The sequence below is a fragment of the Salvia miltiorrhiza genome, chromosome 7 (assembly GCF_028751815.1).
Source record: "Salvia miltiorrhiza cultivar Shanhuang (shh) chromosome 7, IMPLAD_Smil_shh, whole genome shotgun sequence".
NCBI lineage: Eukaryota > Viridiplantae > Streptophyta > Magnoliopsida > Lamiales > Lamiaceae > Salvia > Salvia miltiorrhiza.
In genome coordinates this window covers 1,839,740-1,864,345 of record NC_080393.1, presented here as the reverse complement: position 1 = coordinate 1,864,345, position 24,606 = coordinate 1,839,740, and the positions used below count along the sequence as shown (strand labels likewise).

The window sequence follows — 24,606 nt, the reverse complement described above, 5'->3', positions numbered from 1 at the left end:
TGACTTATTCGTTATTCTCATTTTTCACGAAAATAATCATTCTCACTGTAAGCTAACCCTGCGTAAATATTGTATATATATACACAAGATCACACCCAATTAATACTAGAATTGTGCTTATTATTGGGTTATTATTTTGTTAATTAATACTAGAAGTGAAGGGCACAAGAAATATGAGTTACACAATCAAAGCTTTGAGAAAGAAAGGTTCCTTATAGGTAAAGAGGGTTCTTCTACTACAAGGGAAAAAGGTATATATGAACTAGACATTTTACCAACAACAAAAATGTGGTGCTCATGATTGATTTGCAAGGCATTGCAACAATGTTTTTAATAACCAAACAAACCAAAAAAAAAAGTAGTAGTGAACCTAAACTTGACCCTTGTCTAAGCAAAAACACACTGCAAGTTTCTCTCTCTAGACTTGGTGTTTCTCTCTCCTAACTTGCTTAAATTGTTGAACATGTCTTGAGCACTCACCCTCTCCTCCAAATGGGGTGGCTGCAATCCCTCATCTCCCCCTTCAAGAAGCTGTGGATTCGTCTCAATTCAGCTCAGAAGAAGAGTATGTAGATTCTTGATTAATTTCTTGGTTAATTAGATACATTATTGAGGTTAATTACTAAATTAATTATCTACTATATGTTTGTTTGTGATGTATTGATTTTGGTTAGGTAGAGGGATATACATTTTGTACGAGGATGTGAAATCGTGCCCTTACGAAGACGTGCACGTGCTTTGGTCGATATTGGTGGAGTCGCATCGGCAGCCGCCGCCGCTGCCGCTGCCGGTGCCATCGCCGCCGTCGTCGCCGCCGAAATGATGACTCCATTAGCAAGGAAGAATCAAAGAGATGAAAAGTGACATACATACATACATGTACATAAGATAGAAACTTTTTTTTCTTTTTCTTTTTTTGATTACGTTTTGTTTTTTCACATTTCACATTATGGGGCTTTCAATTTTTTTTCGAGTGAGGTAAACATAATACAGAATGTCTATAAATTATTGAAATTCATAGAGTGAAATTTCCCACGAGTTCACATTATTATATATTTTTACAAATATTGGTATATTCTATAACTTCCTTAATTATTTTAATTTAAAAGGATTACTAGTAGTTTAAAGGACTAGATTTGCCCGCCGTGGGATGCACGTAAAATATTTTATATTTTTAAAATTTCAAGTTATATATATATAAAATTATGTGAAGGGTAATAAATCTTAGAACTTCGATCGCAAAGTATATATTTCTTTAATGTTAAATCTATAAATTTTACCCATTTTAAATTTCATAATTTTGGCCTTTTAAGTATATTTACATGGAAGTTCGTAAATAGAATATTATCCCGAAAAAAATAATGGCAGTTATTTGGGCTATTCATGACAAGTATATTTTTTGACATAATTAATAGTACATGATATTAACGGGTAAGTACTTTGTTAGTGTATTAATTTGAGTTTGACATAAATTATGGCTTTGATTTTTTTTTTATACAAAATTTCCATTCAAATTAATTTAAAATCAATTTTAAATTAAAAGTTACCTTTTTAATATATTAATAGATTTATATGCGTGCAAATTTTTTATGTAAATTATATGTTTTTCCATGCTAACAAACCCTATATGTGTATATATTATTTACATTCGTCTCTCTTTATATTTGTACCACAATATCATTTAATTAGTTTAATAATTTTTTTGTAATTTCCATCAAAATAAAAGTATGTATGATGAGATAGGGGTTCTTGATTATTACCTTTCTAAAAATAATTAGTAGTTGAGCACAATGAATGAAGATTGTAGCATGTCGTTTTTGGTAAAATTAAAATGACTTGTTGTTGGGTTGTCAACTTTGGGCAGTTAATGTGGCAGTTACGATAGGTTCTTCACAACTTTCGGAAGTTTAAGGGTTGACTAATGATAGGTATTGATTAATGACACAACTTAATTAAATATATTTCAAGTCATCTTTATGATATTTAAATGATGAGAAATTTGTCTCCAGTGGGACACCAAGCGGTGCGATCTCTTGTTATGAACAGTGAGGTATCGGGTTCAAATTCCACTGCCCTCCCAAGTAAAAGAAAGATGATGAGAAATTTTGGATCGATGTCTAATTTTGATGGCATAACATGTGATTTTGGATTTGGGTATATACATTATATTATAAAAATTTATTAACAATAGCTTATGTCCCCAATTTTGAGTATTTTAAAAAAAATTAAATTAATTTTTTGCATGTTTTTAAAAATGCTTCTAATATTGGAGAAAGTTTTAACATTAACATGTGACAGAGAATTCGGCATAAGAAAATAGAATCAGCTTATCAAATTCTCGAGTGAAATTCTTTTACAACCTCATATTGAAATGAGATCGTTTGACGTACATATATTCTAAGTCAGAATCTGATGAAGAGATTCATCGCTTCGATGTCAAATTAGATCGCGAGCTAAAATTATACTCCCTCCGTCCCATTTGTATTGTCTCCTTACCTTTATTTATGAGTTAAGTAGGTGAAGTGCTTTACTTTTGTTCACTTAAGAACCCTTATTTTTGCTATTTTAAAAAAAAGACCAATACAATTGGGACAGTCTAAAATGGCAAGGGGATCAATACAAATGGGACGGATGGATTAACAATAAGCAAAGTCGAGGCTTTTATAAAAATGGGTGAAAGTTTGGATCATTTTGGACTACGTGAATCATTAATTACAATTAACTCTTTGGAAAAGTGGGGATTTTGTGTAAACCAGTTTCAGTGAGAGAAGGATCAAGATTTTGACCTATATTTTAATGATATACTCATAATTATATAATTAAATATGTATTTTAATTCGAATCTTAATCTATTTTATGGTAAAATAATGTAACATATGTTTTGTGCACCAAAAAATTACTCCATATTATTTCCATCCGCGAAAAAGAGTCGGCTTACTTCTTCTTTTTGTCCACGAAAAAGAGTTTTATTTAACTTTTTGAACCATCATTATACATTTTCTTCTATATTTAACTATAAATTGACTTTTATTCCATTTTTTAAATTAATAATGTACTTTTAGTCTATTTTTTTATACTAATACTATTGCTACAAATTATACTTTTATTTTATTTGCAATAACTTTAATATTTTTATTAGAACTCGTGCCCACCCTCAAACCTCAAACGGGACTCTATTTTGTCGACGGAGGACTAAATATAAGTCAATTTGGTTGAGTTATGATATTTTATTTTTCAATCTTGATTTGTCGGTTCAATCAGATCGATCAATTTTTAAATAAATGTAGGATTGTCCCTACCATGAAGAGCTACAACTTCACTCCATGAGACAATGACAAGTGTCAAATCGTAAGAAAACTTTGATGAGCTACAACTAAAGCTACAAGTGTCGCAATCAATTATAAATATTAAGCCATATGATCTTAAATTTATGACATGATCATAATACCACAAAATAGGAGTAAAATGTTTTATGGTAAAAAATAAGGTGTTTGATCATTGATGGAAATACTAAAAATCCTTATTTTATTAGCTTAAATAGTCACCCAAAAAAATATAAAAAAAATCCTTGAATATAAGCTCAATTGAAGACTTCCTCCATTTAAAATGTGAGATTTTAAATTTAAAGCTCATTGGTTTACTTTTTGGGTTCAATATGAAAATTCGTAAAAGTTGGTACTCCATCCGTTCCACGAATCTTAATGTATATTCTTTTTTGGATTGTCCCATAAATCTTAATGTATATTCTTTTTGTACTCCCTATGTTATCACTTTATTACCTACACATTTTTTTACTTTATTACCTACACACTTAAAACATTAATCTATAATTCCTTAACTCACGTGTCGAAAATAAATGCATCAAGATTCGTGGGACGGAGGGAGTATTTTCTAACTACATTTAGTTTTTTATATTGGGCTGTTTTCAATCATGGCCCATTTAAAAGGGCCCGGCCCAAATTCGAAATCCATTTCAATTCGATACCAAATCCGAATATTTTCGCGGCAAAGAGATGGAGAGAGTGGTGTTGGCGTCAAATCTCTTTGCCAAAGGAGAAGATGAATTCATCTCTGATTCAGCTGAATGGTGGGAGTATATATGAAAGTTTTCATTCAATGATTTAGTATTTTCTCATTTCAAAGTTATACTATTACATTTAGCCGATGAAATGCTACCAAGATATAGCAAGATCAGGCCCCAGCGACTAAACCCAAAATCTCCATTTTCGCATCTCCAATCCGAATTTTCAACTCTCGATCCCGTTAAAGATAAAATATTTCGTCAATCTCCGTCTCAAGAGCTCGATTTTTACGCCTATCTATTGGAGAAATGCTTGGGGGAATGCAAGAAGATCCAAACCCGCCAAGTGTTCGACAGAATTCCCGAAAGACTGAGTTTTTCATTGAAGGCGGCGAAAGCGATTCACGCCCAGAGCTTGAAGTTCGGCATTTCGTCAGAGAGGGAATTGGGGAACTCTATTTTGGACTTGTACAGCAAATGCGGCCACATGGATTACACAAGAAAGGTATTTTTGCACCTCGAGAAAAGGGATGAACTGGCTTGGAATTCAGTTATGAGTATGAAATCGCGTAGACGGTTGTTTGGGGATGTTCGCGAGGATTTTGCCTCGATGTGGAGCTGTGGGGTGGCAGGGAATCAGTTTACCTTTGCCATTGTCTTGTCAGCTTGTGCTAAGTTGATGGATGTAGATCTTGGGAAGCAAGCACATTGTGCTGCTATGAAGTTGGGGTTTGAAACCGACGCGTATTGTGAGGGTGCCTTAGTTGATATGTATGCAAAATGCGGTTATTTGGCATTTGCCAAGAGGATATTTGATGTTGCAGTGTACCCGGATAGAGTTGCTTGGACTTCAATGATCTCGGGGCTTGCTCAAGCTGGTTTGATTAGTGAGGCATTGAGAGTCTTCGAGCAGATGCAGGAAGCGGGTCATGTGCCGGATGATGTAGTACTCGTGACTGTCTTAAGCACGTATGTGGGGCGAGGAAGGCTTGAGGATGCTTGTCGTCTGTTTGCCCAAATGCGTGACCCTAATGTCGTTGCGTGGAATGTTATGATTTCAGGTCATGTAAAAGGGGGTAATGAAGGAGGGGCTATCAAACTGTTCAAGAAGATGGTCAATGCTGGTGTTGAGCCAACGCGTTCAACTCTAGGAAGTGTGTTAAGAGCAATAGCCACTGTGGCTAACCTTACATATGGCTTGCAGGTCCATTCTTGGGCGCTGAAGCGTGGCCTTAGCTCTAACGTATATGCAGGGAGCTCTTTGGTTAATATGTATGCCAAATGTCAGAGGATGGAGGCTGCAATAGCAGTGTTCAATGATTCAGAAGAGAAAAATGAGGTGTTGTGGAATGCATTAATCGGAGGCTATGCTCAGAATGGGCATGCTCGTGAAGTATTCGAGTTATTTGTAAGTATGAAGGTTTCTGGATTTCGACCCGATGAGTATACTCATACTAGTCTATTGAGTGCCTGTGCTTGTTTGGGGGATATCAATATGGGTCGCCTTTTACATTCGTTTATAATCAAGAATGAATTCGGAAGAAACTTATATGTGCAAAATGCATTGGTGGATATGTATGCCAAATGTGGAGCTCTGCTCAATGCAAGGAAACTATTTGAGCAGATCAAGAATCGAGATAATGTCTCTTGGAATGCAATCATCGTAGGCTATGTGCAGGAGGAGGAACAAGAAGAAGCGTTTCGTATGTTTCGCTGGATGATGTCGGAGGGGATTGCACCTGATGAGGTATCCTTAGCTAGCATACTTAGTGCTGTGGCAAATTTGAAAGATCTCTGCAAGGGTATGCAGATACATTGTTTTATGCACAAGTATGGTCTAGAAAAAGGCATGTATGCCGGAAGCTCATTAATCGACATGTATTGCAAGTGCAGAGTAGTTGACACTGCATCTCATGTATTCTCTTCTATGCCTGAGAAAAATGTGATTTGTGTTAATGCTTTGATATCTGGTTATGCTCAATTTAGCTTAGGCGAGGCGTCGGATACTTTTAAGTATATGCTGCTTGAGGGACTGCAGCCTTCTGAAGTCACTTTTGCTACCCTTCTTGAGGCATGTTCCAGCTATAATGATTTGTATCTTGGGATGCAAATCCACAGTTTTATCCTCAAAGTTGGCCTTCCATTTAGTGATGAATTTCTAGCTGTCTCTCTCTTAGGAATGTACATCAATAATCGAAGAAACAGTGAAGCAATTGGTTTCTTCTCTGAGCTTCCTCGTCCGAGAAGCACGGTGTTGTGGACTGTCTTGATATCAGGAAGCGCTCAAAGTGGCTGTTATGAAGAGGCGTTGCTTTGGTACCATAAGATGCGATGTCATAACGCCCTGCCAGACCAAGCGACATTTTGTAGCGCCTTGAAAGCGTGCTCGGGTTTAGCTTCTCTAGAGGAAGGTAAGAAGATCCACTCTTTCATCTTCCATGTAGGTTATGATAAAGATGAGTTGACCGGAAGCGCTCTCGTGGATATGTATGCTAAATGTGGAGATATTGAAAGCTCGGCTCAAGTCTTCGGGGAAATGACTAGCAAGAAAGATGTGATCTTGTGGAACTCTATGATTGTTGGATATGGGAAGAATGGTTATGCACAAGATGCTCTAAAGGTGTTTGAGGAGATGAAGGGGGCAGATATAGAACCAGACGCGGTCACCTTCCTTGGTGTTCTAACTGCGTGTAGTCACGCAGGAATGGTGCGTGAAGGACGAGAGATTTATGACAGCATGATAGGCCTCCATGGGGTTAAACCGCGTGGGGATCACTGGGCGTGCATGGTTGATCTCTACGGGCGTTGGGGGTTTCTTGATGAGGCGGAGAAGTTCATCCACGAGCTAGGATCTGAGCCGGGCTCCATGGTGTGGGCTGCTTATCTCAGCGCGTGCAGATTGCAGGGGGACGACGCGAGGGGGAAACGCGCTGCTGAGAAGCTTTTCGAGTTGGAACCACATGATTCTTCTCCCTATGTGCTGCTTTCAAGTATACATGCAGCCTCAGGCAACTGGGATGGTGCTGAATTTGTGAGGGAAATGATGATGGAAAAAGGGGTTTTGAAGCTACCTGGAAGTAGTAAAATCTCTCTGGATGTAGTTTCATAGTTCAAAGATACAAAGAATTATCTATTTTTTTATACAAATCTTGATTATTATGTAGTTCACTAAAATTTCAAGACTTACATTTATTAGACTAGAATTGCAGCTTCTGTGTTCAAATGGTGGAAGAAGAGAAGCATTGATTGAGAAGTGGCAGCCACTCTGCAAAGTATGAGTGGCTTTCTTCCTCAGCAGGAGACATAGCAGCTAGAGGACTCACACTAATCTGCAAATCCCAACACGAAAATTAATCAATAACGATTGACAGACTGAGAGCTCTTTCTCGATTCTATGAATGGTGGTGCGTCAGACTTACGTATCCTTCCAGAAGCGAAGAATAGTCCGTGCCACCATCTTCGACCTGGAACGCCAAGAGCTGAAGGGGACACATAAAACTACTATCAAGACAAGGAAGGAAGATACTTCATAAACTTCCATGAATAAGAATATGCCATACTTTTCTTATGAACAGAAGATGCTCGTTTTTGGTAGCGTCCGTTGCCTCTGGTTCGGAGATTGAGGACGAACGTGCTGCTGCAACCATCGCTGATATCATCTCCTCTCCTTGAGCCTGAGAAGCGACTTGCCTCCACCCGAGTTTTGTTCATGCTGTTACCCGGCTTGGTTGGCCAATAGCCCTGCACACAAAGAACTAGGGATCCAATCGTTTTCACACGACTAAAACATGACGAAAGAAGCTCGTGCAGTATACTTGTTAATGATGAAGTGAAGTTGCCAGAGCAAGAATCCAAGATCACCTTATGATTCACCACATCTGCTGGAACATTTATGTTGAGAAAACTGTTTCGAGGATAAGTGTTCTTCTTGATCTCATCCAACATACCGCTGATTATAGGCAAGCAAGCCTCTGCTGCAAGTGCAAACTCGTCAACGTTGCGCCTCCCTCCTGGACCGTACCAGTCATACGATATAGAAACAGCAGGTACGTTGTGCAGAAATGCTTCGCGGGCGCCTGCTACATACCCTGAATAAATACTGCATTTGTCCAAAGATGAAATCTGCTTAATGAAGACCTCAAAGTTGAATATCTTTTTATTATTATTTTGATGTAACAAAGTTGAATACTGTTAATATTTACATTGCTGGATTTGCATATAAACTAAAAACACATTTACCAAAACAGAACCATTTCATGTCATGCCAATACTAATTTTAAGAACAAATCACATCCACAAACAAAGAGGATTTTCAAGTGATCAAAAAGAATCTAAACACTAACATGTGATAACCACAGTTTCTGCTCTTGTTAATGCCACTGATTACCTGCAAAAAGACAATTGAAAATAGGCAATTTTAAGCAACTTATCTTATTAAAGTTAGGAACATACTAAGATCTATTACCAGATCAGGTATAGAGGTGAAGAGAGACTTGGAAATTCCCATAGATGTAGTTTCATTTGAGGGAAGAAAAAACAGTTTCTTCTTATAGTACTTTCTGTTAGTAGAGGATTGACCGTTTGTGTATCTGATTTAGGGCATTTATGGAGTCTCAGCTGCCAACTTTTATAGAGAAGAATCCTCAGCTTGAGGTGGTCACTGAGCTAAATCGTGGTTATCATCCACTTTTGAAAGGATTCTATAGTAAGACCTCTCTCTTTACCCCTTGTTGTTTTGGGTCATGTTGATCTTTATCATGTCTAGGAATGCTACGAAACCTGAAATTAGTACAATTCCTGAATGATGATTGACGATTATTTCTGCTCGATTATCTTCACTTTCACCTCGTACGTATTTGAATATATAACTCCATGGATTGGGTTTGCTTTGCACTTCTTAATCTGTACTTTAAGTTATGACAGTAGCAAAATCTGATTATTTTCTCTTTGCAACTAGGCTAGTAAGAGAAGAAATGACTCTCGCTCATGCTAGTATTGTCTGCAGAAGCCCGCTTGAGATATATAGTCTCTATTAACAGTTATAGGAGTCTCGAATCTTTTCATATGTCCTTTAATATGGATACTGTGTTTTCACTTTCTTTTCAAAAAGATAAAATGAGATCATGTGGTGTGTGGTGTGGTGTGCCTAATAAAATGTAGTAATGTGATTGTATCTGAAAATTGTCCGAGAATAAGATGGTCTGAGAAACTGAAGACGGAAGAACAATGTGATGCTAATATGATTAGATGAAGTAGAGACATCAGACATCATGACTTTTTGTGTAAACTGAAGCATAAACATCTCATGTTTTTCCTCTTCTGCTTTTACGAATGTTGTGTGTTGAGCAATGTTTTCATATTAATGGATTCAGTGTGCTCCTATGGGAAGGTATCATCTGAGTTAATATTTATGCAGAAAACAAAAATGAGCGCGTTGTCTGTGTGAAGAATATGACTCCGGAGGATGTACTCCAAAATTCTCAAGGAAGGAAAGTTTTGAAGCTGAAGACGAGGCACGTGACTAAGCATCCTAGTGTTCAAGGGACTTGGACAACATACTTGAAGATTGCAAACTAAACAAGGGGATTGCTTATGGGATTTAACTCCATTTTCAGTATGAGAAGTAGATGTCTTCTGTTTTTAGCTTATTATTACAAGTTATGCAATCAAATCGAACCAGTGACATGATGATTTTGTTCTTGAATTCTTTGGGCATCTGAGATGAGTTCCTCGGGCGAATATGATTCGCGTTACTGGCTGGAAGATTCTTGTGTTGATTAGTTGAAATCCACATGAATTCAAGCAACAGTAAAGTAAACAGATTTGCTGCTATGGATATTGAATCCTCTAGGGAACATATGCTATGTTCTGATCTTGTAGTTTTTGCCAAATGGTTTGATTTGAATAAATATATTATTATTATTATTATTATTTGATGAACCATGATATATGGATTGCAAGAGCTCTATTTATAAAACTCACTAAAGAAACTACATTTTTTCTTCAAAATTCCTAAACTCAGAAAAAAGATACAAGAAAATCATACTACTAATCATCTTTGCTTGAATATGCCTGCAATGGTTTAAACAGAGGACAGAATACATGGCTACGAATAACATTGATCATAACAAAGGTATTGGCTGCCAAGAAGAGCAGACTTGCCATCCATAGTTGAAGGAAGACGTTCCTGCCTCGGAACTCGAGCAAGTAACCCCACATCAGCCAATGCGTTTGCGCTCCGATCCATACAGATACGCAAGCCAGGCCTCTCCATTTAAGCTTCATATTGCTCCATGGAAGTATCAGAGGTAGTAGGCAGAAGAACCACACAAAGTACTGCGCTGTTATGACCTGCAAGGAAAGACGAGAACAAGACGATGATACGTACATTGCTGGGGAAGTTAGTAGCATGGTGAAGATAGGAATGTGATATTGCATTGTCACTAACCTTGTTAAATGCTACAAAAGCCACTGTCTGTAGAAACAAACAGAATGGCAAGTCTGGGGCGAAAACTGTGGCAGAAAGGAGATGAGTTTCTCCAGGATTGAAAACTCATGTTCGTAGTGGAGGTATATGTGGTAGAAATAGATCGAGAAGTTGTGGCGAGGGTCGGTACGTGTGAGATGGTATAGCAATGCCTCATGCAAGAAATCCCATCCGTATAAATAGAAACTAAATCCTGTCAAGATTAGGAAGGTAGATCCAGAAAGAACTCCAAACACGATTCGTCTCCATGTTATCATGCTTCTGAAAAAGTTCCAAATATACTGGAAACCAATTATTTCTGCATTACTCGAGTCACAGGATGACTTTGAGGTTCTAAAACTCCAGTGCACAAGGGCGGGCTTTCTACCAGGTTGAAAGTACAGTGGATCAAGAAGTATGATGATCGGGAGTGCGTAAATTATGGGATATATTCTCAAATGAACAACGAGGCCATACCAGAATGCAGCCTGTAAGAGATTGTCTGTAGTCCACAGAAAGAAACACACAAATTAAATCACTAGATTTGAACTACAATTGACGTAAAAATTTTACATGAGTTGCTCTGCGACTGTGAGCAGATACTTGACTATTTGGACCAAGACTTGGAGATGTTCGTCATCTTAGCTCATATCATTTTAGCCAAAAATACAAGATGCTGATGAATGGAACATTAAGCAAATCTCAGTTGCAATGATTGCTTGATTTGAACTTACGTTTATTTTACTTAATGTTACCATCATTGTAACGATGCCTCTGAATGTCACTGAACATTTTTTATTATGATTTCCATCTGCAGGTAATTGATATGGAGCCTAAGAAACATAGGTTTTACACCAACAAGAAAGCAATCACATGCCAACTAATGAACAAATTACATAAGGGTATAGAAGTTGTACCTTTCATCAGACATATCAAAATCCATAGAATCATGGAGCAAATGACGGGCTCACAGTTCCCACGTGTTCCAATCGTGAAGGTGAACGGGTTGAAAAGCCATACCATTGCCGAGTATGTAGATAGTTTCTCAGGAACTCCTCTCAACTTCAGTATTCTGTGGATAAGCAACCCCACAAGTAGATCTGTCAATTCAATTTAGTTATGATACTTCATCGTCTGCATCATCGAGAACTTATGAGTATGATACACTATCCAGTCCATAGCAAACGATTCATGCCTCAACTCTTTGCAAATATGACACAAATTCAGTAAGAAACCAACTTTCTGTTAGCTAGAGAAAGGCAAAAAAGGAAACTCTAAGCAGAAATTGGTTTAGCCTCCAAAAATTTGGAGGCATGAATTCATCTACTTCAACTAAACATTATTGCAATAACCACATTTAAGAAGTTAACTACCATGAAATCAATTCCAAATCAAGTAAAATTCACAAAATCCTAATCCACTGACAACGAGATTCAAATTAAGATCAATAACGCAGTCAAAATCAAAGTCCAAGCTAATTTTTAAGTAGCTAATTTGAAACAAAAAAGTAATCTAATTAGTAAAGTAACACAAACATACCTGATGCAGAAAACATGAATTTTCCCCACGACCGATGCAGGAATGAATTAGGCATCAGAAGGAAAGCAATCAACGGCGAATACCGATACGTCGATCTCTCATACGGCGATTTTCCAGAAGCCATTAATGCCGCGGCGTCGGAGAAGACGAAGTAGTCAATATCAGTGTATCTGACGTCCATGTGAGCATCTTGCCACTCGCCGTACAGAATCAAAACCACGCGAAATACTGCTGAGATGAGAAGCACGGATCGGAAACCTATCTCCGCCATTGCTCGATTCTCGAAGCCAATTCGCAGCTCGCCTTCCTTGATACTGAGCTCGGCTTTCAAATGTTGGGAAATACAATACGGAATGTGAGAAAAATCGAAATTTTAGGTTATATGCAAACAGCACTTGGACCGACGGCGAGGGATTGAACGGCGGTGCGGCGGCCGGCGGTTTACTAAGCAAATTGAATATGTGAAAAATATTTTAATAGAAAGGGAATTGGTGTCATGATTCATCTATGAATATAAGGGCCCGATTCTGACTGAAGCGAACTCTCGCAAATGTAACGCAACTTCGCCGGATTCTGACTGAAGCGACGGCGGCGATCGATTCAAAAGACGGGCAGGCGATGGCGAGGAGATGAGGGGTAATCGCGACAGAGGAAAAAGAGAATGATGGAGGCAGAAATAATCTTGCTAGGGCACACAAAGACACCTCGAAAATGGCGCCGGGGGCATCTCATTTTTTGCCAAAAATCAGGATAAAAATAATCGGATTACATGCACATGATACCAAACACACTGGCCAAATCTGTACTAATTTAATTTAGCGTAAATTTGGTATAAAATCATAATAAATTTCCAAATTTTGCTTTTTTCCATAATCTTTCATTCTTGTTTTAAAATACATAATAAATCATTTTTTATGGAATTTCCCACGATGACAGATTCCGATCAAAACTTCAAATGACGTGACAATACAATGTAATTACATGGAAATTATGTGACATGACAATCTAAATAAAGTAAAAAAAAATTATTAAATTATAAATATGATAAGAGTATATTTCTAATTGCATTAGAATTAGAATTCTATTTATTATCTAATAAAAGTAAAAAATTAATAAATTATATGTGCAAAATGCATTAGTGGATATGTATGCCAAATGTGGAGCTCTACTCAATGCGAGGAAACTATTTGAGCAGATCAAGAATCGAGATAATGTTTCTTGGAATGCAAATCCACAGTTTTATCCTCAAAGTTGGCCTTCCATTTAGTGATGAATTTCTAGCTGTCTCTCTCTTAGGAATGTACATCAATAATCGAAGAAACAGTGAAGCAACTGGTTTCTTCTCTGAGCTTCCTCAGAGAAATGACCAGCAAGAAAGATGTGATCTTGTGGAACTCTATGATTGTTGGATATGGGAAGAATGGTTATGCAGAAGATGCTCTAAAGGTGTTTGATGAGATGAAGGGGGCAAATGTGGAACCAGACGCGGTCACTCTCCTTGGTGTTCTAACTGCGTGTAGTCATGCAGGAATGGTGCATGAGCATGATGGGCTTCCATGGGGTTAAACCGCGTGGGGATCACTGGGCGTGCATGGTTGATTGTGCTGTGTGCAGATTGCAGGGGGACGACACGAGGGGGAAACGCGCTGCTGAGAAGCTTTTCGAGTTGGAACCACATGATTCTTCTCCCTATGTGCTGCTTTCAAGTATACATGCAGCCTCAGGCAACTGGGATGGTGCTGAATTTGTGAGGGAAATGATGATGGAAAAAGGGGTTTTGAAGCTACCTGGAAGTAGTAAAATCTCTCTGGATGTAGTTTCATAGTTCAAAGATACAAATAATTATCTATTTTTTATACAAATCTTGATTATTATGTGAGCTATGTGTAGTAGACCAAAATTTCAAGAATTACATTTATCATACTAGATTTGCAGCTTCTGTGTTCAAACTCAAATGGTAGAAGAAGAGAAGCATTGGTTGAGAAGTGGCAGCCACTCTGCTAAATATGAGTGGCTTTCTTCCTCAGCAGGAGACATAGCAGAAAGAGGACTCACACTGATCTGCAAATGCCAAGACAAAAATTAATCAATAACGATTGACAGACTGAGAGCTCTTTCTCGATTCTAGTGGTGCATTAGACTTACGTATCCTTCTAGAAGAGAAGAACAGTCCGTGCCACCATCTTCGACCTGTAACGCCAAGAGCTGAAAAGGACACATAAAACTACTATCAAGACAAGGAAGGAAGATCTTCATAAACTTCAAGAAGATGCCATACTTTTCTTATGAACATAAGTTGCTCGGTTTTGGTAGCGTCCGTTGCCTCTGGTTCAGAGATTGAGGACGAGCCTGCTGTTGCAACCATTGCTGATATCATTTCCTCGCCTTGAGCCTGAGAAGTGACTTGCCTCCACCCGAGTATATTCATGCTGTTACCGGGCTTGGTTGGCCGATAGCCCTGCTCAACAAAGGAGGCATCTCATACGACTAAACTACAACAAAAGAAGGTCGTGCAGTATACATGTTAATGATGAAGTGCAGCAGTAAGGAAGTTTGCCAAAGCAGATCCAAGATCACCTTATGATTCACAACATCTGCTGGAACATTTATATTGAGAAAACTGTTTCGTGGATAAGTGTTCTTCTTGATTTCAGCCAACATACCGCTGATTATAGGCAAGCAAGCCTCTGCCGCCAGTGCAAACTCATCGACATTACGCCTCCCTCCTGGACCGTACCTTATTAACCGAGATCATAGATGAGATTTATTCAGTAAAGCTTAATGAAAGCTAATATTTGGAAGCAGCAAATTCCAACTTCGTTTAAGCAAAACCTGTTTGTATCAAGATCATGAAGAAGAAGAAGAAGAAGAAGAAGAAGAAGAAGAAGAGTGAGGTACAATACCAGTCATATGATATAGAAACAGCAGGTATGTTGTGCAGAAATGCTTCCCGAGCTCCTGCTACAGTCCCTGAATAAATACTGCATTTGTCCAAAGATGAAATCAACGAAGGCATGCATTCACATTATTAATAAAATCTTGAAAAGTTTCACTCATATTTAGTGGATTTTAGATTGGAAAGGGTGGAAATGTTGAAACATAATCAATTCGAAGGTACCGTTGGAAAGCTCTTGACATTATCTTTCTAGTGATATATTGTTGGGTTTTAATCCCCTGACGTGATAAAAAAAAAATGGCATGAAAGTTGATATTATAAAACTCTATATTTTTTTCTCCGACCACATTCGAGGACCAAAACCCAACAATATAGGTATCATTAGATAACCATTATCAAGATGTTTCCAACATTATCTTTGAATTGCCCATCGAATTTGTTGTTAGGCAACGAATTTTTGGAGTCAGGCCAAATTCCAATAAATTAAAATTTTACGTGAGTACTATTTTTCAACCCAAAAAAATAGATTTGGTTAAAAAACCAAAATTTGGGTATAATTTATGTATTTATAGACAATTAACCCTCAATTAAAAACACATTTACCAAAACAGAACCATTTAATGTCATGCCAATACTAATTTTAGGAACAAATCCACATCCACAAATAAAGAGAATTTTCAGCAAGAAAATAAACACTAACATGTGATAACCACAGTTGCTGCCCTTGTTAATGCCACTGATTACCTGCAAAAAACAATTAAAAATAGGCAATTTTAAGCAACTTATCTTATTAAAGTTAGGAACAAGCTAATATCTATAAAGAAGCACTTCATATCTCTACTCCTTTCGTCCCATTCTAATAGGCTCATTTTTTTGCTGGGCACGGAAATTAAGAAACTTACTTTTTAGGAAGAAAATAGTGTGGTCCGCATCAATTAAGTACACTTATTTTACTCAAAATGAAAAACGAGCCTATTCTACAAAGATAACCAGCTAAAGAATTATCAAGTACCAGATCAGGTATTGAGGTGAAGAGAGCCTTGGAAATTCCCAAAGATGTACAGTCAGCAGGGGTTCCTGCAGCACAAAATGTAAACGAGATGACAACATATTTTCTGAAATCAAATTGAAGAATGTGTTATGGAATCTTGCATAGAGAGAATATGCAATATATAAGTTTTATTTCTCTATGTTTTGGTTGCAAATAAAAGAATATAGCAACTAACCAGAAACTGCAAAAGCAATTGCTCCATCAATTTGGACAGGCTTGGCATGCATAACAGTTAAGATTGTGGAACTATGACTAACAGCAGACTGTTCCCTGCAAAAGTTTCATAGCAAATGTAAGATAAGTTGTTAATAAATTTTAGGGTTAATAGTGTTTTATGTCCCGAACTTTCAGCATATTCTATAAAATGTTTCGAACTTTCATTTTATCTTAAAAAACCCCAAACTTTTAGTTTTTTCTACAAAATGTCTCGCTATACAAAATTCGATAACGAAAAGATGATAAAAATCACAAACTTTCAGTGTTTTTCAACAATGGTGGTTCATAATATGGTTTTCCAACAATGATGGTCCCCAAAATATTTCTTTCGGCGAGATAATTCATCTTTTTGTCACCGAATTTTGTCTAGTGGGACATTTTATGGAAAAAATTGAAAGTTCGGAACATTTTGTGGAAAACACTGAAAGTTCGGGACATAAAACACTATTAATCCTAAATTTTAATTTAAAGTGATCTTCTACTGATCAAGGCCCTTGAAAGGACATTGCTTCAAAATTTTTTAACTCAGTCAACTTATTAAGTTAATTACAAGCACATAATGAAACTGGAAAATGTTACATAACTTCGAAAGATCAACTTGAGAACAAGTTGAATTCAAATAAATCAATGGAAACCGCCAAAGCTTAGAGATTAGTATACTTTTAGGAGCTGAAATTTCACAAATTGCAGAAAAATTGCACAAATTTATGTTCATAAAGACTACTCTCCTTAAGTTAATCATGATATTAGTTAATCAGAAAAATTGCACACTAATGCCGAATCTATTAGGGAAATGCTCTCAAACTTCTTCTGAAGAAGTGCTTCTTTTTTTCGCAAAGAAAAAAATAAAATAAAATAAAAAGCTGACTCTCTCCAGAAGGGTAGTAGTTGGAATTTGCTGCTTCCAAATATTAGCTTTCATTAAGCTTTACTTCAATCCAAGAGTAAAATAACTATTTGAGAACACACTCAATCTGCTTAATTTCAATCAAAACACATAATCAATTCTTCTAAGTCTTGCTAAATATGATGCAGAATCAGAGGGTGTTTGGCTGAGTTTATAAAACAGCTGTTCAGGAAGTTTATAAGCGTTTGACAAAATAAGCTCCCAAAGAGCTTATAAGTTACTCCAACTTATTTTCTCATTGTCTTATTAGCAACACTCATTTTAAAAAATAACTCAATTATAATTTTTTATTTTCATTATACATTTTAACTTCTTCTCTAACTAAAATTTCCCTCTCTAGTTTATAAGCTCGATTATTCAAGCACTTTGACAACTTATAAGTTCTTTCGATTTGGAATAAAGCGATCTTACCAAAATAAATTTCTCACACACAGTACCTGTCAGGTGCGCTGACGAAGACTTGGAATCGATCGGAGGAAACGAGAGCACGAACAAGAGCTTGGAGGCCGGGGGCGTCGATTCCGTCGTCGTTGGTCACCATCACCGTCGGACGACCGTCGCTCATTTCGCGGTGGCTTTCCATTTCTGATCTCTGCTCTCTTATTTTTCCCGTTAAGTTTATGGCGCGGATAGAGTTTGTTGAGAGAGTTGTTGAAGTGGAAGAAGCATTATGAATTAAGTATGATTTAATGTAGAGAAATAATGGCTGATTTTTTATTTTTTTATTATTAAAATTTTATTTTAGATTTCGTATTTAAGAGATCGATGAGAATTTGTTTACGTAATTCTCTTTAATATTCGACCCATGTTTTTTTTAATAAATTAGCAGTATTAAATAAAGAAATTTAACAACAACTTCACCTTTGTTGAAGCTTACTTGAGTTAATCATTACCTTATTTGTGGATAATTCAATCATTCTATTTGATACCTTTCAAAATAGAGGAAATATAAAAGAAATAAAATCTCTTAGCAAAGATTTATTTTTATTGTTGAACCAAATACTCAATAAAAATAACAATTATTCTTATCAATCCTCTCAGTATTTGATTCTATTCTCTTTCCATTTCTTGAAACCAAAAATAAAGAGAAAGGTCTCTGCATCGACTCCAACAAAATTGCCCGAAAAATCTTAAGGTTGTTCAGAAATTGCCAGAGGATCAAATTGGAAAGAAAAAATTGAAGGATCAAATAGATATTACAACCCCTTACGCATACATTTTTTTATCCATAATAGTGTTATTGAATTAAATTAAATATAATAATTTGTGTTTACAGTAAGAAAACAAACAAAGCAAAATTTAACTAATTGTTTCAAAGTCAACTTGAACCATAGGTTTACAATCTCATTTGGTATGGAGGTTGCTACTAGTATATCTAAGGAATAATCAATTCTAAAATTTAGATTTTTTTTTCAAGTATAAAATAAAAATTAGATTTCTTTTATATTCGCGTACCATACTTAATAACCAGATGAGCTCCGAATCTCATAAAAACATAATAATCGAATGTAGACTACTAAACTCCCAACACGTATAGAAAGAAAAAAAAAACTTTGATTTGTCAAAAGGGAGAAAAGAAGAGTAAAAGAGAGAAAAGATATCACACAAGACGCCTTATTTGAAATTCCTTAGTCACCATCACCATTTTAATAATCGAACCGATCCAAACTGAAATATTAAAATATAATTCGATTTGATTTTTCAAAAGAATTCGATTTTTTTCGGTTCGATTTTGTAAAAACCGAATAAAACTGAAAACCAAATTACATTTATTTAATAGTATATTAATATATATATATATATGTAAATATATATACATATTGATATATAATTTTTAAATTAAAATGTATATATATATATATATATATATATTTAATATTAAATACAATATAATATAATTTTATTTTTTCTTATTTTTCATTTTCTTTCTTCGATTTTTTTGGACTATTTAAGTTTTTTGATTTGGTTTGGTTTTTATTCTAAAAATTTTGATTTTTTTTGGTTCGGTTCGGGTTCTTCACACTATTGCTCTCCAAAACAAAACAAATCACTATTCCCTAAAACAACATTACATATTCATAAGTCATAACCCTAGTGCTAGTAAAAGCACATGCCACTAGTGAGTAAATATATTGTAAACATTAGCAGGCTATAAACTAGAGCTTGTAAATTCAAATGCAATGAAATTGGGGAATTCATAAATATTCACAAGGACAAAGATAAAGTGTATCCATCCATAATGTAAATAAATAAATTTAAAGACTCCACGACGGTGAACTCGAACTCAAAACCTCAGGTCTTGAATATTAACCACCTGTCGCTAAATCAACTCACGCACACATTGTTTTCTTATATTTTTTCCCACCGGAGGTAGCTCGAGCACACTCCAAATTGTTTTTCCATAGGCTCATTAATAGAATTCTTCCATTGTTAAAAATATAAAGAATTCTATTAATAAGTAAAACAAAATTAAAAGAGTTTATAAGAAAAATAACTCTACCACTTAATATGTTGGACCGGATTTGAGGGCCTGAGGCCCATCATTGTATATTGAATTTTTGGGTTAAATTTAAAAATTCGAGTGTAAATCTTATCTAATAAATATAAAAACATTTACTCTTTTAGATCTCTAATATTTTGGGCCATGTGCTAAGTTTTTTAATCCGACATTATTTCATATCGAATCGGGTGTGATCTATTTATCTTTGTTTGTAGTGATAATAGACAAAAGAAATTGGGTAGTGTGTATCTTTTTCATCACTTCAAACTTTTCTTTATTCACTTTCGTTTGTTTTTAATCTTTTGATTGGGCTTCAAATTTCCTTTATATTGAAAAAATTCCAAGCATTAACGAACTTTCCCAATCAACTTTTGGTTATTTTTGTTTTTTTTTTGTTTTTTTTTTATTGAACTTCGGGTTAATGTGTTTATATCAATGTTATATTAAAAAGTTAATATTTTTTATTTTAAAATTAAGTGATAATTTTATAATTATAATAAAATTGAAGATTTATTTATTTTTATTTCCTGTTTCTTTATCTTTTTGTTTTATTTCTTTCTAATATGCATATATTTATGTAAATATTTGATCTAAAATGTAAAAGATATATTTATTTAAAGATTAAAGTTAAAAAAAATTCTCACTCCTCTTTTATCTTTAAAAAAAAAAGAAATCTATTTCTTATTTTTAACTTTTTTGCCTTTTCATAATATCAATTTTATTATTGTAATTTTTTTTAAATATTAAGATAAAACTAATTTTTTTATTATATTTATAAATATGATAATTACGTTGGTATCATGAACGTGTGGCGAACGATATAAATAAAATTAATAACATTGAAAAAAAACAATTAATCAGAATTATAAATAATCATTCAATGGAATGAATAAAGTGTGAGCCAAATTATCCATCATAAATCTAATTTTACAAATTAATTAAGATAAATTATTTTATCTTATCACTCAAATAAAACCAAAACCATTTTATATAGTTGACTCCTGATAAATTTTCAAATTTCAAATTGTATACAGTAACCAACTTCGTTGTTCCTTTTTATGGGTGAACAATTTATTTGGAAGGTTCAATAAGATTTTTTTTGTCAGGTATTTCACAAATAAATTATCGTTAATCTTTTTTTACAAAATTAATCCTGGTTTCTCTCATTCCCACATAAATTAAATTAATTAAATTATTTTGGTTGTGCTGATTAATTGTATACTTCACAAGTCACATCTTTTTTCCTTTTCTTTTATATTTTTTCAAGCGACAAGCATACAACTTTTCCAAATAATTGGAAAATGACTTTTTAGAAGAAATTGGAAAATATTTTAGGTAGGATAGTCCAAGAGGAGTCATATATAATTTTAGATATCTTTTGAACTTCAAAGTTTTTATGAGTTTTTTCATCGAATATGAAAATATTTTAGTCGAATTTTTTTTTTTCTTTCGAATTTCTGTATTAGTGAACCGAATCCAACGCTAATTTAAGCGCTGAAATCAATCGTCGGATAAGACCAATTTAGTGGCAATATTTATATTTTTTCAATTTGACTCAACATATATATCCACTACCATTTAGTGGTAGTTAGTTAGTAACAAACTACTTAGCATCATTTAATATTATTATATCATTTAAATCGAAAAAAGATTTTTAGATTATTTTCCAGATCTCTCGGTAACTCAAATGCGTATTAGTTAGGTATTCTTTCAGAGAAAAATATCCTAGAAAAAAATCTGACTGCTGGTTGACTTTGATCTCTCAGCGACTCGAATTTGTAGTTAGTTAGATTAATTTTCAAGTATTTACTGATAATAAATAACATCGTATATATAGATATGAAATATTAATTAATTATAAATATTTTATAAAAATACTTTATATAATACAAATAAGAAAAAGAATGGTGAAACAACATTCTTTTGTGAGATAATATTTTTAGTTCATACAATAAACTCATATCGCATATTTTTTTATAAAAGTGTTGTCGTGAATTGTATGCCAAATTTGAAAATTAGTCTAAGTTTAGTAAATTCGATTTAAATGGCTATTCAAATTCGAGCTCATTTAACTATTTCTTAGGCATCAACATCCAAGAAAAATTACAAATTAAGTCATGGTTAATCAATTCAAGGAAGATGGGCAGATGAAAATCTGAAAATTATTTGGTGCAAGTTCGCGCCAAACAAGACAAGCTCATTTTGTTGAAAACTTCTTTAAAATAGAATTTCAACTGAACAAAATCTATTATAAAGAGGAGTGATATGCGAGTTTGATGATGACACGTGCCCATTTTGTTGGACACAAGGTGAATTTATTGAACACTTATTTTTCTCCTGCTCGTTTGCATATAGAATGTGGGTCAAGTGTTATAGTTACTTTGAAATCTATTATGTTGGGCATGATACTCCATCTTATCACTTTTTATGGGGATTGCAAGGAGGCAAAATTCGGTGGAATGGTGGAGAGCTCTATGAATTTTGTGTTATATGGAACTTATGGATTCATCGAAATGCGATAGTATTCAAAAACTCGTCGAGTTGCTACGAGGACCTTATCGAGATGATTAAAGTGAAGTTTTGATTTTGGGTATCAAATTTATTTTTTAGTGTTGCTTGTTAAAGTTCGAGTGACTGATCTGTATCTTACTTTTGGATTGCACTCAATAAAATTTTCATTTACCGAAAAAAAAAATTAATAGTATCGTTTAATTTTTTGTGATTCTCAAGCATCGCACGTAAAGTAATATCGCTTGTATTTCAGTAATTTAGTGCATGCAATAAAAAAATAAGAATCCATATGTTTAAGTTAAAGTGCTATTTGGACAAAATTTGTTCGGACAAAAATTAAGTTAAAGACTTTTAAAAAATAATTTGTTTATAAATTTTGATTCAAGTTTTAAAAAGATTTAGTAAGTTTTATTGTTTTTTCCATATTGTAGTTTTTTCGTAATTTTTTAACAAATTTTATTATTTTATTTGCAGTTTGTGTACTTTAAAAATAATAATAATTAAAAAGGTTATTAAAAAATTACAAAAATTACAATATAAAGAAAACAATCTAAAACTAGTTCAATCCTATTTTATTTTGAACCAAAATTTTAAAATAAATTGATTTTATAGAATATTTAATCATATTTTGTCAGGACAAATTTTGTCCAAATAGCATTATTGATAGAAGAAAATATCAATATACAGTGAACTTGTAGTTATCCACACATGATTAGTGCCATGATTGATTTTTTTTACCTGTAAATTATGGTATAATTAAATGTGGGCCCAATCAATGAAAAGGGAGCACTATGCCACTATTAGATAATTTAGATTCATATATTCACATAACTATATGGAGTATATAATATGTTTTAATGATTAGTGGCATACATGCAGCATATCTTTGATACTTATTTTCGTATCAATAATAATAATGCATTAACTACTGTTTTATCCTCATTTTTAATTAATTAATTTTCATTTTCTCTTTATATATATGGTCCAACCGGGAAAATGCCATCGTCCAACTCATTTCTTGTACAATTTTTTTTAATCCTATAGATTTATAAAGGTCAAAAGAAGTGGCTGGTCTTCCAAATTTGAATGTAGAAAATATACTAATTCGAATAGATAGTATAAATCGCAACACATATATAATTAATGTCAAAATTGTTGAATTAATTCTAGTGCCTAGCAGCTACGAGCTAGTGGTATACCGACGTGTAGTAAATTACTCGTTACATATTTATACACGCATGCACGTGAAAAATAAAAAGTAAATCTAGCTATTAATGCGAATACGAAAATTAATTGCGCAAATGTATTTTTCTTTTTACAATTGGACAAAATATGTCCAGATAAAATATAATAAATTATTTAAAATTTTAAAGTAAGTGTGTGTTACCTCGGAAAAAAAAACTATTAGTGTGTGAGAGAAAGAGAGATATAAATATTTCTAGAAAAAAATAAAATAATATGTTTAATTTAATTTTTAAATAAAAATAATAATTATTTTACTGTGTCATAGCATTTGTATTTATTTTTTCTTTAATTTTTGGTAAATTTTAATTTTATTTTATTTTTTAAAAATATACAAAAGATAACTACTAAGTGAGCGATACAGTAAAATAACTATTAATTAATTAATTTGTAGGTAGTCACAATGTGACTATTTAACATCGCTTTAAGAAAATCTTGAAAAATGATAGTATATGAATAATTTTTTAAAAACTCAGCCAATAAGATTTAGCTCAAGTGGTAAAGCTGAGACACCTGAAGACTCTCATTTGTCGAATGTACTTTTATGTAGTGTAGAAGTCTCATTTGCGTGCGATTATTTTCTCACTTTTGTGTGGTATAGAGGGACATGCGTGTGAGAGACTTTATTTGATTATATAATGTATACATCTTGTAATTCTAATGAAAATAAATAAAAAATTCAAGGGACATAAAAGGAATTTCAGTGTTTCTTTTGAGTCGTATGCAATTCAAGAGTTTGGTTGGACTTTTTTTTATTACTTATTTTGTCTCTATCTCTCTCATTGTTTTAGTTTATTTGATTGGCTTGTCTTGACAAAATGAGAATGCAGGGTATGGGAATGAGAGCATAAAAAGTTTAGGATGGATGGAAAATTAGTTAAATGTTCATAACATTTGGAGCTATCTTCATGTGATATTTATTATAGCAAATATAAAAACTAGGATGTCGTATTATATATTGGTTAAATGTCATAATTTCATGTCTGTCGCGTCGCTTTTGCCGTCGTGTGTGAGACATGCATGTGCATATTCCATTTGCATGTGTCACTATATATATCTAATTAACTAATATATATATATATATATATATATATATATATATATATACATAAGTTATTTTTAATATAAATATGTTGGATGCAAATCACTCGTATATTTTAATACGAGACCTATAAATATTTTATTAAAAAGTTTAATAATTTTTTTTACAAATATTCTATTAAAATATACTACTATATATTAATGATTTATACCTCC

At 34.0% G+C, this 24,606-nt stretch overlaps 4 protein-coding genes and 1 long non-coding RNA gene across 6 annotated transcripts; 2 read left to right on the top strand and 3 right to left on the bottom strand.

Annotated features, from left to right (window-relative positions):
* Positions 1-289: 289 nt before the first annotated feature.
* LOC130991482 (uncharacterized) lies at positions 290-1,028 on the top strand. The gene is made up of 2 exons (XR_009091154.1): positions 290-565; positions 675-1,028. It is a non-coding gene; the product is annotated as an uncharacterized LOC130991482 (long non-coding RNA).
* Positions 1,029-3,990: 2,962 nt separating this feature from the next.
* Positions 3,991-8,726, top strand: LOC130991478 (pentatricopeptide repeat-containing protein At3g09040, mitochondrial). 2 transcript variants are annotated; one of them, XM_057915733.1, is made up of 2 exons: positions 3,991-8,067; positions 8,620-8,726. In XM_057915733.1, the coding sequence occupies exon 1, from the start codon at positions 4,170-4,172 to the stop codon at positions 7,128-7,130; it is 2,961 nt and encodes a 986-aa protein (XP_057771716.1). In that variant the 5' UTR covers positions 3,991-4,169; the 3' UTR covers positions 7,131-8,067; positions 8,620-8,726. The 2 variants fall into 2 exon arrangements, with proteins under 2 accessions (XP_057771716.1, XP_057771717.1); XM_057915734.1 differs by lacking the exon at positions 8,620-8,726 and having other exon boundaries at positions 3,991-6,809; positions 6,920-7,195.
* Positions 7,218-8,528, bottom strand: LOC130993027 (uncharacterized). Its single transcript, XM_057917748.1, is given in 7 exon segments — positions 7,218-7,350; positions 7,441-7,500; positions 7,582-7,719; positions 7,721-7,762; positions 7,883-8,120; positions 8,365-8,408; positions 8,487-8,528. Coding segments are annotated over 7 exon segments (675 nt in total). The 3' UTR covers positions 7,218-7,239.
* Positions 8,727-9,915: 1,189 nt separating the features above from the next.
* Positions 9,916-12,792, bottom strand: LOC130991479 (GPI mannosyltransferase 1-like). The gene is given in 5 exon segments (XM_057915735.1): positions 9,916-10,372; positions 10,470-10,534; positions 10,537-10,989; positions 11,405-11,587; positions 12,027-12,792. Coding segments are annotated over 5 exon segments (1,275 nt in total). The 5' UTR covers positions 12,298-12,792; the 3' UTR covers positions 9,916-10,069.
* A 1,028-nt stretch (positions 12,793-13,820) lies between these two features.
* Positions 13,821-17,889, bottom strand: LOC130991480 (uncharacterized). Its single transcript, XM_057915736.1, has 9 exons — positions 17,534-17,889; positions 16,149-16,243; positions 15,935-15,999; positions 15,623-15,666; positions 14,930-15,007; positions 14,604-14,763; positions 14,305-14,484; positions 14,172-14,231; positions 13,821-14,087 (listed from the first exon to the last, which is right to left on the bottom strand). Exons 1-9 carry the CDS (start codon positions 17,677-17,679, stop codon positions 13,977-13,979), a joined length of 939 nt encoding a protein of 312 aa, XP_057771719.1. The 5' UTR covers positions 17,680-17,889; the 3' UTR covers positions 13,821-13,976.
* Positions 17,890-24,606: the final 6,717 nt, after the last annotated feature.

Coding starts and splice junctions, on each gene's coding strand:
- LOC130991478 (XM_057915733.1), top strand. CDS start 4,170: ATGCTACCAAGATATAGCAAGATCAGGCCCCAGCGACTAAACCCAAAA.
- LOC130991480 (XM_057915736.1), bottom strand. CDS start 17,679: ATGGAAAGCCACCGCGAAATGAGCGACGGTCGTCCGACGGTGATGGTG. Junction 16,000..16,148: donor AATTGCTTTTGCAGTTTCTG/GTTAGTTGCTAT, acceptor TTTGTGCTGCAG/GAACCCCTGCTGACTGTACA. Junction 14,485..14,603: donor CAGATGTTGTGAATCATAAG/GTGATCTTGGAT, acceptor TTTGTTGAGCAG/GGCTATCGGCCAACCAAGCC.